Below are 13,961 nucleotides of genomic sequence, written 5' to 3' on the forward strand. Positions count from 1 at the left end.
AACAGGGATAGCGTGACTAAACTAGACTATAACTAAACTGGGAAAACTAGTACTGTGACAAACTAAGAAGACTCAGAGACTATGGTGATAACTGCAAAGACCGACCGTGGGAACACAGACGACGCGACACAGACTGTATGAAACACAGAGACTAAACACACATGAGGGATGATCAGGGGAAGTGGCCACACATGGGATCACAGCTGACACACATGAACCTAAAGACAGGACAGGAGAAGTGAAACTAAATACACTGACATTGAATACAGACTTTCAAAGTAAAACAGGAAACATGGAGATTAGACATGACATGAACTAAACATAACCACGCAGACATGACTCATGACAGGTAGATGCACGAACCAGGGAGACTGAGTACAGGGGAAGATGACAGAAATGACAACATGAACTTGGCAACATAAGACACACAGACATGAAGGGCAAGGGAGACTTAACACAAGGGTAATATAATTACAAACGAGCTAGAATAACTTAATGAACCTAAACAAACAATAAACATCAAAATAGACTAAACACAAAACACTGGGTCGCACGACCCAGGACCATGACAATACTGTGTGATAGACATGTAACCTATCCAGTGTACATCACTGGCAGCTGGGATAGCCAGCACCATCCTGAATATCTCACAGGACTGTTTTCATGGTGTGAAACAGGGATCTCAGTATGATTTTCTGTCATTTATTAAAGATTTGCCAAAAAAAAGAGTTTAAACAGCTGAGAAGAATTCTGTGGCTATACTTGTGAAAGTTCCTCTTTATGTGAAGAAAGTAGAAGCTTTGAGAAAAGCTTAACTGGGATTTGACTGTTGGAGGTGAAAGAGCATCCGAAACTTTTGATTTACATGAACAATGGGAACCGGCAGAAAAATCTTCCCAGAAAAGCAGCTGTGGAGGTGGAGGAGTTAAAGCAGACAGGAGACATCTGACATTAAGCTGAGGGTTTGCTTGAGGCAGTGTAAAGTTGTCTGACTTGCCCTAAAGACAATAAAGATGCCGAGGTGTGAACATGAAAGCAATTTGTAAAATCTGAAAAGATATGTTTTGATGTGACACATTGTCAGAATGGAGCTTTAATTGAATATGTTTTTATTTTAAACGTCTCCCTGGTGTGAGAAAAGCAGGCCTCTATTAATTCTCCAGACTACTGTTTAAAAAGTCATTGTGTGGATTTCAGCAGTGAAATTTTTTATATTTGAGGGAGGTTTCCAGATTATGCTAAAGAGATAACAACAGATTGCTTGTTGACATATTAACAAGCAACCTGTTGTGTGAATAATGCCGTCAGTAATGGGTCATGGTAGTGATCAGACACCAAAATAAAGCTATGGAAGTGTGAAGGAGGCACTTATTTCTCAGACAGGGATGTTCTCTCTGGCTTAAAATGACTTGATCATCATGGATATGTTTGGCAAATATCTTTTTTTTTTCTGTGTGATGTTTTGCTTATGTTGGAAAAAGGACTGAAGTCAACTGGATTTATGAAAAACTACATATGAAGAAATTACCAAGTTTGCAAGTATCTTTATGACTCTGTGTTATTGTACCTAAAGTATATTCAACCAGCCTATGAATATCTTGATAGCACTATTATGTTAAATTCATTGTAATTTCTGCTGCCCACTTGGTCACTCTTAAATAATAAACTTTTAATGTCAGTGAGACTTTCCCCTGGTAAATAAAGGATATATAAAAGTCCATTTACCCCAAACTGATAGCGGCTTCTATGTAACAGGAATGTTCTTTCCTGCTCAAAATTTCTTTTTTTTTTCAGTGTGGAAAATACCGGAAGTCCTTTTTGGCACAACACCTGACTCTAATTAAAACCCTCCTGACGCAGGTGTGATCCTCCGCCACGCCAGAGGCCTCTCGCTGTTCTCTTTTACATGGCGCCACGATAAAGAATTAAATCGACCAGGTGGTAGCTTATTTTTATCAAACGGTACTCGTTAAAATGAAGGTACCGGAGGAGGAATCCATGAGTGACATTTTGAAGCGGCTGACGGGCGAGTCCGCGCTCCCTGTCTACTGCAACATCGAGAAGTTCAAACGAGGACGGGACAATTTATACTTCGTGGCCGAGGACTTCAGCCAAACTGTGAAAAAACGAGAGTTGGTCAACGCCAAGGAACGAATGAGAGTGAGTGTTTTAAAAAGTAACTCATAACCACAAATGAAGGACTGGTAGCAAACCCTTAGAAAGAGGGTCCTGGAGCCATTTTTCATCCACTGTGTTTTTTAATTTCAAGCCATTTTCACTGTGTTGAATAGAATATAGCCAAATTTGCCAAACATTTTTTTTTTTTTTTAAAAACATTTTTAGAATTGCGGTCTGAGTTCATTAAATTAGCTTAAAATAAGCTACAAATATGCATCCACCTTTGGTCCTAGAGCCAAAAAACGGCCCATTGAAAACCATTATAAACGCTATTTTTCATTTCATTTTTCATAACTAAATGTAGTGCCATCGTCAAAGTGAGGGGGACACTTTAGAGTCCGGGCCTTAAAATTTAATTTTTTTAGTTGTCCACCAGGTGGCGCCCTCCATATTTCAGCATTGAACGAACTCAAGCCAAAGATTCAGATTTTGAGCATGTCTTTCTGCTTTAAAAAGGGGGGGAGTGGTGTTGTGTGTCACTATCAATGACCTTTATGTTTAAAAAAAAAAAAAGGTCTTTATGTCAAAAAAATAAAATAAATAAATAAAATAATAAAAAAGAGACACACTTTTTTTTTTCAAAAGTATTTTGATGGCCAGACAGGCACACTCCAATGCAAACAAATTGAATATAAAAGCAAGAACTAAAAGCAAATTGGATTTTATTTTCCCCTTAAAAATCATTTTTTTAAATACAGCTGCGGTTGAATGACCTAGAAGTAGTCATTGATGGAAAGCTAAGATACCGCATTTCTAAATAGACGCGCATTGAGCAGAAAACGGAGATGCTTTCAGCTCACACTGTTAATGGATCACGTAGCGACACCAATTATCTGCAAATTGTGAGCGAAGAGGAGATCGATTGGAACAGCCATTGGAGGATTTCGACAAACTGGCGGACAATGACTAGGCTCCGGACGCTCCAGCGTACAGGTCTGACTCGCCGTGTGCCAAAGTGCGCACAGAAACACTTTCGCTGTCCTGAGTACGAAAAGTGCTGACGTTGTCGTTTGAAAAAGTATTGTTACATTACCATTGAGTTTGGGAGTTACAACAAAAAATGATATTTTTAAGTGTGTGTGTGTGTGTGTGTGTGAGAGAAAACTTTATATGAATATTTCAGGGAGAAGTAGTTTTAAAAGTAATTTAAAGTGGGGAAAAAATATAATATTATAGCACTTTTTATGGTGTGGTCGATTTTTGGCTCTAGGACCAAATAAGGATGTTTTTAAGGACCTTCCAAGGGTTAACGGCTCACTCAAGGAGGGAAGCTGTTAGCAACCTCACAGCTAACGATGCTAGCTGGAAAAATAATGTTATTGTTCATTTTGGGAATAATTTGCTGCTAATTTCTCAAAATAGACTGACGACTTTATTGTCCAAGCAGAATTGCAAGTTTAATGTAAACATTTCGACTCTCAATAAAGTAATTCCCCCCCCCCCCCCCCCCCCCCCCTCCCCTAATCTGTGCCACTCCGCCCTACAAGGAGTCCTCGGCTAATGTTTTACAGAGCTGCACTACACCATTAAGGCACATTGTTTGGCGCTGAAGTTCGCTCGAAGGCCTGCATCTTGGGTTTTTTAGCAGCTGTGTATTAAGTGCTAAGCATGACCGCTTTATGAATGCATCCTGGCATTAAATGGTCTGAAATGGACTAATTTTCTTGGAAAATGCAGTTCTCCTTCGTTGTTATATTAGAGATGTTGTTTTTGGATGTTTGAACAACATTATTAGAATAAATAATGATGATGATGATAATAATAGCGCTGATATTTGCATAAGTAGTCCTGCTGGGGTGCTGAAAGTTGCCTTTGTGTTTAATTAAAAACTACCTTTTTGTATTTCAAAATTGACAAGTCTGTATACAACTCAGTGCTGCTTACAATCAAATAAGTATGAATACTTTAGTTTAAACCGGGATTTGCTCCCACAGGGCTTAAATTTCTACAAGAGTATCAAATTGTGACAATCGCTCCTGCTTCAAATCCTACAGTTTTCAGTGTTTGCTAAAGCACTTCAGCCTCTCTTCGTTGCAGATCAGGAACTTGAATACCATGTTCTCTCGCTTGAAAAGGATGGTGCCACTGATGCGACCAGACCGAAAGCCCAGCAAAGTGGACACACTCAAAGCTGCCACAGAATACATTCGACTGCTGCTTGCAGTTTTGCAGGAAACTGAAAGTGTAAGTACTGCGCTCGGCAGGACTCTCTGAAATGACAAGTGTATTGTTTTCCAAGAGCAACACTACCACTTATTGTGAAATGTTGATCTGTGTTTTGTTTTCGTTTATTTTAGGATGATGGCAGTGGGACTGATTTCTTAAAGAATGCAATCGCCTACAGTCAGACTGAAGGCCTTGGTAGTGACTTTTGGCGAGTGGATGATGTAAGTGGTGTCTGTTTCTTCAGTAAAGGGACGCTGTTGTATCAACCTACTAATGGTGCTAATCCACATTCAGAATGTGCATACATCATTAAATGGAGCGTCACATACATACTAGTGCTTTGGCCTAAGTTCCTGCAGTTTAGTTTTGCATTTGCATGTCTGTTGGGTTGATTTCAGGTTAGTGCGTTAGCCATTAACGCCTATCCCCATTCTTTGCATTGAGAAACTCTTTGCTGAAAGTAAGCCTAACAGCTTCCAGATCATTTATTCTGGCCATATGGCAAGAAGGTCATCACTGCTTCAAGCACTGTCTATATGATCTGGTCAGAGAGCAAGGACGGAAAGCAGTGCTCTGCCCTTGAAGAAGAGACATCTGCCCAAGATGAAGAAACTTCCTCTCCAGAAGATGAGGGGACAATCTCCAAAGAGGCTGACTGCATCACCACTGAAGATGAGTACTAGCCAGTGTGTGAATCCTCTTCTTTGGGGGAGGATTGGGGTTTGGGGGCATGGAGGTGGAGGCCGAGCAGCTGATGGAAAAGAACATAGGAGCATTTTCTGAGACCGAGGAGCCGGTGACTGAGTGGATCCCTCATGAAAGGAAAACCATGTGGGTCCCACTGAAGAGAGACTGCTCTACAATCCAGTACCCACTGGTATCAAACCAGATGTCACCCTGTATGCAGTTCCCTGCACTAGCAGCCTGAGATCTACTTTTGACTTTTTTTATAACAAAGGAGATCTTTTAGCTGCTGTGCACCCTTACAAACCTGCACGGGAGGCAAAGGTGTGAGGATTGGAGGATTATAGATGAAGTGGAGATGTGAGCCTGAACCAGAATGAAGCAATACGTAGCATGTTGGATGACAACACTGGAAGTTCTCAGGAAGTAAAAAAGGGAAAGGGGTTCAGACATTCAATAATTTCCCCCAGGGATCAAAGTATTCTGATTCAGACTCCAACTGACGGAGGAGCTCTGAGGACAACTTCTTTCCTTCGGGCACCTTGGCACTGAGGAACTCCTCAGATGAAAACTGGCACAGGGGAAACAACCCAGAGCTTCCTCCCCAGCTCCTCCAGATGCAACAGAGGAAGATTTTGTTGTCTGTCTTTGGCTTCACCAAAACTACCACATGCCAAAGCAACGGAGGAATGTGCTTCTTTTGACAGCAACACACAAGGAACCAGCAGTCAGTGATGGGGAATAGAGGATGCCTAGAAACAAGAAGCAATCCTGGACTACAATAGACACAAATACAGCTTAGATAACTTGGAGAGGATGTTGGCACCTCAAGTTGTTGAAGGAAAACTAGCTGCTGGCTCTTTTCTCCAATCTCCTGGATGTCTTGGGATATGATGCCTTTGTCCTGCCGGAAACAACTTCACTGAAGTGGGGGAGTGCTCTACAAATGAAGAGCGATCCTGGGAGAGCTGGGGCACATGCTGGTGACCTCAACAGCTGCAAGACACCCTTGTCCCTGATTCTCAGCCACTTCTGCCATTGAGCCCAAGATACAGTAGTCTGAACAGGTGTGACCCACACCCCACCAATGAAATGAGAAGAAGGTGCAAAAGGCGCACCTCCAGGATTGGAACAGCAGCCCCTTGCACCAGGTGTACAGGGTGGGCCATTTATATGGATACACTGTAATAAAATGGGAATGGTTGGTGATATTAAAGTCCTGTTTGTGGCACATTAGTATTTGTGAAGGGGGGGGGGGGCAAACTCCTCAAGACGGGTAGTGGCCATTTAGAAGTTGGCCGTTGAAACCAAGCACACCATTGTTTTTCTTGTGACATTACCAATAAGTTTGTGTCACATGGCCCTCTTCCTATGGGGGGGGGGGGGGGAGTTGTATCCAAGATGGCTGACTTCTAAATGGCCACCAATTTTATAGCCTTTTGTAGACTTAAACAAGGGGTGCCCGTTTTTGGCCACGAGCAAGCTGAGAGAGAGTTTTTATGTTTTTGCTTTGAGGTTGTCTTCCAGCTAGTGCAGTGGACAAACTGGTGTTTAAAGGGTTAAAAATGTAAAAAGTAATAACTCTTATATTTATGAAAAGAACTGAAGTTAGTTAAAAGCTTTATGCAGAAAGGTTTAAAAAAACCCATGAAAATAATAAAAATTACAGACCTTATCTGTTGGCTGGAAGGTTAGTGATTTTGAACAAACCCGGAGGGTTAATACATTTTTTTTTTTTTTTTTTTCATAAAGCAGCAATAAACCATTCATTCCTGAGCAAAACAAAACTACATCAGCTCACTGTCAAAAGTATATAGATATTTATTACAAAATATTAGCATATTAAATGAAATTATATCTGTTAGTGGAGACTTTTCCAGTGTGTTAGGGTGAGCTATCGTATCCAACATGAAGTGCAGCTTTTCCAGGAAAGTGCTAAATGAACAGTCACACTTCTTACCATCTCATTTGATTGTTGTTCTGGTTTAGTTGGTCTTGCTTTACTACAGTTGACCAGTCACTGTTCCCAGAAATGAATGTTTTATCTAACTGTGCTCTTTCTCCCTGCCAGTTGCTGAGCATGTCAGAGGAACAAATTGATGATGGATTCATTTTACCCCCTGAACCGGTGACAGACGATGGAGAGATGACCAGACTGATGTTGCAGCACTGTGTGATGCCAACATACCAGTTCATCATCCAAGTAGCTCCTGATCAGCCTGCGGTAACTCATCAATGTACTTCATGTTTTCAGGGGTCGGTGTTCAGCCTGTCAGTCAAAAAGAGAGGGAACCTCAGTCTGGATTACTCATCTGATTTGAGGCTTACTACTTATGTTTTTTTGTTTGTTTGTTTTTAAGTGCAACAGTGCACACATCTGCAGGTCTATAGCTAAGATTAGAATTTTCAGTTGAGTCCCACGAGGCAAAACCAAGAACTCTGCTCATGCTGAAATGCAGCAGTGTGCTTGTTGACATGGTGACTCTGGTCACTTTTGACCCCATAGCCTGTACTCCGTCCTCCCTTGGGACACACAGTAGTGGGGTTAAAATAAAGACTAGTAGAGAAGTGACATGAAATCGTGTGTGTGTGTGTGTGTGTGTGTGTGTGACCTAATTTAAAAAAAAAAAAAAAAAAAATCTAAAAACGGCACATCTCTAAAATTGGCCAAATAAAAGCTCAACACATTACACTGGCATAATTTAACAACTAAGCCAGAATGCACAAGGTGTGTGTGTGTGTGTGTGTGTGTGTGTGTGTGTGTGTGTGTGTGTGTGTGGGGGGGGGGGGAACCAAGTACACAAAGTAAATCAGGGGTTTATTGTAATTTTTTTTCATTAATCAAGTTGCATACAGAATTGACCCTGATATATCAGTGACAGCTGGAGTAACCTTTCAGAAGGAAGATGGGCAATGTTTATGCAGTTCTTGGAAGACAAACCCTGCAAACAATAGGCAATCACATGTTTAATTCCACGAATGATCTGGCAGAAACATTCTTCAATTACAGCTGACAATCGGCGCACAGCATTTGATTGTCTTCTGAGTAGTGCCAACATCTGAAAGGTTCAAGCAGTCCTGACAAGTGCCTGAGCATCTGATTGGATAATTTAGGTGAAGAGGTTTAGATAACGCCAGAGCGAGGGTTTTATCCCCGCACTTATGTCATTATGCTGTACACAGAACTATTGTGACAAGCAGACTTCAGTTTTCAGTGTTTGTGCATCAAATTATGAACATGTAATCCTCCTGGACTGTAAGAGTGAAAAATTGACTTTTATCCAGCAGAGGAAATGCTTAACATTGTAAGGACTTGAACATTAACTTTGTCTTCCAACAGGTGTCTCAACCTTGCTAAGCAGTGTTTACAGCAGCTGATGTGGCCTGATATTGGACACCTGCCAGGTTTGCGTTTTGAACACTAATATTAAATCGGTTTACAGAAATGCAAGTGATGAAATGTTGGTGGGATCAGAATTTAATGATCAAGAATGTAATTGACTGCAGATAAAATCAAGTTAGTAAAGGCCCTGAATGATTAAATATCATTCTTGCTTTACTATTCTAAAAATATGTGAAGTACAAAATTACTCAATGTGTACAAATGTTGCCCTCATGTGGTCTGAATGAGCATCTCAGAATGATTAAGGGTGTGAGTACTACTATATTCTAATTGGGCCTGATTTCATAGAATCTTTGTGTGTAATGATGTAATTGCCCTTAATTTCTTTTTTTTCTTCTCTCAAAGCACTGGATGTGCATCACATAAAGTAGCCTATAGTTGAGTCTTTTTAAAAGTGTTGTTGCACTGCCCTCTGGTGGAGCGTTCCACTGTCTAATCTGTAGTTTCTGTTTCACCTCTGACCAGGGTACTAAAAATACCAGATTAGCTGCCGTTTGCATTGCCGATTTTTAGATTCCTGAATGTGAATTAAGGCTTCCTACAGAAACTTTTATTTAAATGGCTCGTAGTTTTAAGCGGACATTCTAGCCAACGCAACAGCTTCCTTTGAACACTCGTGCTTCTACAAGTGGTGTGACGCAGCGCCACACAGGAGTTATTCTCACATCACCGCTGTGAATAGAACTCCAAAAAGGATGTATTAGAACTGTTTAAGAATAGATGGATAATGTTGAATTAATCACTTTAGTCTACTAGAGAACTTTATTTCGTTGTTAAAACATGAAGATGTAAAGCATGTAGTATGTGCTTGTAGTGTCTTATCCTTCATATAACATAAATGATAAACAACGCTGATTAAACACATACATTTAAAGGGAATTTTAAGATTAAATGAACTAAAACAGTTAAGTGTTTGGGCTTCGTACTCTTTACATGTCCAAAGTTGACTAACTCGAGTGACCTCGACCTGAAGGTCAGATGTCAACTTGAGAACAAGGTGTAGAGGCTGATGTTCACCACTGGCTGCTGCCAGGATTTTTATACATACTCCTCCATTTTCAGGGGATTAAAAGTAATTGGACTCCTGAAGTTCATAGGAAGGATAATGACATAATTATTTCAATGGTCAAGAGAACCAAATTTTCAAAATCATGAACGCACTCGAACAGGTAGACAGATCATTGTCAATCTACAGTCAAGAGACATGTTTGTGAATGTAAAGTCTCTATGTTCACAAACGATCCTGGTTTCACTCAAGAACAGGAAGCACAGGTTTGACTTTGCTAGGATACAACTGAAAGAGCCTGATCGTTGTACACATGAAACGAAAGTTAACTTGTAACAATTTGAGAGAAACGTGTCAGCATAAAGTCTATAAAACGTGTAGGTAATGTTTTTACATGGCTCATGTGTGGATGCCAGTGAAGCAGTCACTGATGACGTGAATGCTGATAGAAGCAGGGTGAAATGTGAAGCATACAGACAGGACTCTAGTTTAACTCCCCCCCCCCCCCCCCCCCCGGCTTAACACCACAGCTTTACATGTTCACTCCATACAGACAAGTTCCTTATTTGGAGCACATTTCTACAAGACAGATAAGTTACCGTATTTTTTTTTTTTTTTTTTTTTTTTTTTTTTTTTTTTTTTTTGGGACCATAAGGCACATTAAGCGAAACAAAACAGTCAGATAAGTCAAACTTTAGTCAACTCATTCGTCTTGCTTCCTCCACTTCCGTGCCATTGATTCATTAATGTCTCGCAGCTGCTCTATTCCCATGTTCTACTGCGTGACTGAGTTTACACACATTATGGTAATATTATGTTGAAGCATGCTATGCATTCTGAGGCTCCTGACTACTGTGGCCGTAATGCTCTGACAATCTACAAAGCGGTGTGGCTTTGTAACTTAGCAAAGTCATACTAAAACATTTTTGACAGATTTTTGAGCACAGTGTCCCACATAAAACCGGTTTGCAGTCAGTAAGCACAACCAGAATTCATAAGGCGCACTTTTGAGAACATCTTACCTTGGGCATGGGCGTCTGAGAGGTTCTGCCCTTGACTATCTCTGGTGTAGACCATGATATGGGCATAATGTGTCTGTTGTTGACCAGAGACTTTCTGAGTTGCGGAAACTTTTTTTTTTTTTTTTTTTTTCTCTCTCTCTCCTCTTCGGGGTACTTGAAGGGCTGGTTATGTTAAAAACTGGGGGCTGTGTGAGCTTAATGTGGTGAGGCTTGGTATTCACACTCTGCTCCTAAATATGTTGAAAAAAAAATGTGGGTGAATTGCTCGTTTACAGCGTTGAAAACAAAAACGTGCACAGAGCCGTGCATGAAATGAAGCCCCAAAGAATTTGTGTTGAATTGGTTATTATTGAATTACTCAAATTGTTGCAGCCTGAATAGGCAAACATGTTTCTAGTGATTGATAAATGGTATGAATACTTTAAGGAAACCAAGTTGTTGAGTGTTGTGATTTTTCTTTTTAGGGTCCTGTTGCTTTGAAGAAAAGGATTGTTTTGAAGAAAGCAGACTTTCATTTGTGGTGTTTTAACCTTTTGGGGTTTTTTTTTTTTTTTTTTTTTTTTTTTTTTTTTTTTTTGTTGAAGTAAATGTTTTGATTCTCATTTTACAGATTGTATCCTTGGCAGCCTTAAAATGTAAAAGGAATTTTGTTTTTGTAATTTCACTTAAATTGTTTTCTGTGTAGGCCTATTAGAAGCCTGTTATATACAACACTTGTTGTAAGAGTCATGTAAATGTTAAACTCGTGTTAGTGTTCAAGAAGGTTTTCTTTGGGGGGGAAAGACTTGTGCTGATTAACAGAATGAATTTGTCACACTGCTGTCACTTGTTAATGTTATTAAATACAAGTGGAAATGTGAAAATGCATGAAAAATTAAAGACTGTAGTTCTTTGTTTCCTTTTGTTTTGATTCAGCTTTAAATATATAAAAAAAAAAAACCCTTTGTTCGGATATTTATATTTTATAAACTCAGCAGTAGAAAATTTTAAAGCTTCATACACTTCAGTTCACTTATAAGGACAATTAAGGTTCAAAAGACCTGATGAATTCTGACCAGGTCCCTGCAGTTCAAGAGTAAAGAGGCTTTAAAGGTTTGAAAGCCTGTGTGGAAAGGCAACCCCCCCCCCCCCCCCCCCCCCATGATTGCTGCAAAAGATCTTTAGAAATATTTAGAGAAACTGATACTGTTCTGCTTTTCAGGTCTACATGAAGAACATCACTTGAACCCTCATCTGCAGTCTGCAACGCAACATCAGCAGTTTTGTCGGCACAACCTAGCAACTAATTGGAAACTAGGGATTACCAATTGACTATTTTTGTGTAGCTCAGTGTACAGAAAGTTGGTGTGTGTGTGTCTAGTTTGTATTAGATTTTGTCATTTGATGTAATTGTTGTAGCTGGGAGTTCTTCAGCAGCCATATCATCACACTTTCCTTGGGCGGGTTTGAGTAGGTGTATACATTTTGGGTAAGTCATTAATGTACAAACGGAACAACAGAGAGCCCAAAGTTGAACCTAGAGGTACTCCAACGTTTGATTAATCTATTCCCCCCGTGTGATGTAGATCCTTGAGAAGAGTAAAAAGTCCACACAAATAAGAAGTTAATACAGTCTGTACACCTTAAAACAATCATCCATGAGCTCAAGCTACAGTCATCTAGGGTGTTGATACAACTCGTAACCAATCTGAACCTCAGCAGTTTTTTTTCTGACTCAAGGCAGCAGCAGGAAACAAGCAGAAGTACCAGCCTCTGCCACCCACCACCTATTATTTACATCTGCTTCCAACCTACAGTAGCCATGTGTTGCCTCCAGCTGCTCATAACACCCACCTGCTCCCTCATGCAGTTTACGGAGCTGGGAAGGAAACCACACACACCTCCCCATTCAGCCTCTCGTCCACTGTTTGATCCCCATCCAACAGTCTCTTACAAAGACCATTAAAACATATAACATCCCTCTGCTGGTCTAATCTCCACCCCCACAGAGCTGCAGGCACGTCACCTACGGCCTCATTTAACCGCAGTCCAGTTGCTACACCACATGAATGTTCTAAGGACCATTGACGGCCTCAACCTACAACCTACAGCTTCCTCCTCCACTTGCAGATTAAAGCAGATCGCAGGAGCTAAAGCTTCCACCTACTGCCTCATCCAGGCAATTTCACCAGCACCATGAACCCAAATAGCTGAAAAGTGATGTCATGTTTAAAACAACTGCCAACCCCACACCTACAACCTCATCCCGCACCTTTAATCTCAGCTGCAGATGCCAACAGAAACCTTGAAGCCAAATCTCCTTCAAACAAAATGGTCATGAGTAGAAATGTTCAACTAAATCCTACATAGTTCTAAAGTACTCTTGATGTGATTATAAATACACAGTGATGTGTAAATTTTAAGGAAATTAGGCTGAATGATGAAAAAAATCACATTTCTGAAAGTAAAATATCTTAAAAGAGCTTGAGCTGTTTTAATCTTTATATGATCCTTAAAATCCTGACTCTTTTTACCCTAAGGATGAAAAATGACACCCTCCCAAAAACTGCTGTAAAAATATTACTATATAATACTTTTTTCCACTTTAAATGACTCAGTCTTTTAAAGCTACTTCAGCCTGTGAAATACATTGTAAAATGTTTTATTTTAACCCTTTAAAGGTCAGTGTGTTTACAGAGCTCCACTGTTTTATATCGGAAAAGAATACCAGCAGCGGAAAGTCTAAAAAGTACATTTCAAGGAGTGTTTTATTATTTTTATTAGGTCCTAAGATGGGTCAATGCTTGGAGGCAACATTGCTTTTCATGCATTTTTCATTTTTTCTGTCATGTCAGATTTTTTTTAAATGATAGCTTTGCAAAAATTGCTGTAAAATGTTATACAGTAATATTTTTTCCACTTTAAATGACTCAGTCTGAAATATCAATATCAAATATTACATTTAATTACATTTTGGATTTTAACCCTTTAAAGGCCAGTATGTTTGCATAGCTCCACTGTTTTGTTTTGTTTTGTTTTGTTTTAACAACTTCAGCCTGAAATATAAATATAAACTATTAAGTAGAGTTTTGGGACTTTAACCCTTTAAAGAAGAGGGACTCCAGCTGAGGTGGAGCAGAGGCTGAAAATGGACAGACTGGTCTTGGCATATAAGCTTCCCACATGGTGCTGCCAGCTCTTCTAATTGTTTTCCATGCAAAAGTCACACTGCTCTTACATTTGCTGATGAGAGGGGCTTGTAGCAGAACCCTGCAGATTTTAATTGATTAATTGTTTGACTTGTAAACATCCATCTTCACACTCATAGTGCACGATAATTTCCAGAGCATCCTGCTGTAAAGTCTTGCCATCTCCAAAACAACTGCTCCTGCATTACTGCGCATATTTCTAACTATAGTTGCAGTGCAGTTGCATAACAGGCGTGATAACAAGGCTGCTGAAAGTTTCAAAGAAAAAAGGTTGCCTACCACAACACTGGAAATCCTACTTGTAAAAAGGTAAA

General features: G+C 39.9%; 1 protein-coding gene across 1 annotated transcript; it reads left to right on the forward strand.

Moving 5' to 3' along the window:
* The first annotated feature begins 1,950 nt into the window (after positions 1–1,950).
* On the forward strand, positions 1,951–11,432 carry figla (folliculogenesis specific bHLH transcription factor). Its single transcript, XM_085293076.1, has 6 exons — positions 1,951–2,160; positions 4,216–4,362; positions 4,476–4,565; positions 7,100–7,252; positions 8,369–8,433; positions 10,924–11,432. The coding sequence occupies exons 1-5, from the start codon at positions 1,975–1,977 to the stop codon at positions 8,384–8,386; spliced, it is 594 nt and encodes a 197-aa protein (XP_085149202.1). The 5' UTR covers positions 1,951–1,974; the 3' UTR covers positions 8,387–8,433; positions 10,924–11,432.
* The last annotated feature ends 2,529 nt before the right edge of the window (positions 11,433–13,961 follow it).

The sequence above is a fragment of the Mchenga conophoros genome, linkage group LG12, assembly GCF_057382185.1.
Source record: "Mchenga conophoros isolate Kocher_MC1m ecotype Shallow Benthic linkage group LG12, M_conophoros_male_GT1.1, whole genome shotgun sequence".
Taxonomy (NCBI): domain Eukaryota; kingdom Metazoa; phylum Chordata; class Actinopteri; order Cichliformes; family Cichlidae; genus Mchenga; species Mchenga conophoros.

What these genes read in the sequence shown, in the direction of transcription:
- figla (XM_085293076.1), top strand. Translation starts at nt 1,975, where the DNA reads ATGAAGGTACCGGAGGAGGAATCCATGAGTGACATTTTGAAGCGGCTG. An exon ending in TTTTGCAGGAAACTGAAAGT is followed by an intron (nt 4,363 to 4,475) that starts GTAAGTACTGCG and finishes CGTTTATTTTAG; the next exon opens with GATGATGGCAGTGGGACTGA. An exon ending in ACTTTTGGCGAGTGGATGAT is followed by an intron (nt 4,566 to 7,099) that starts GTAAGTGGTGTC and finishes TCTCCCTGCCAG; the next exon opens with TTGCTGAGCATGTCAGAGGA.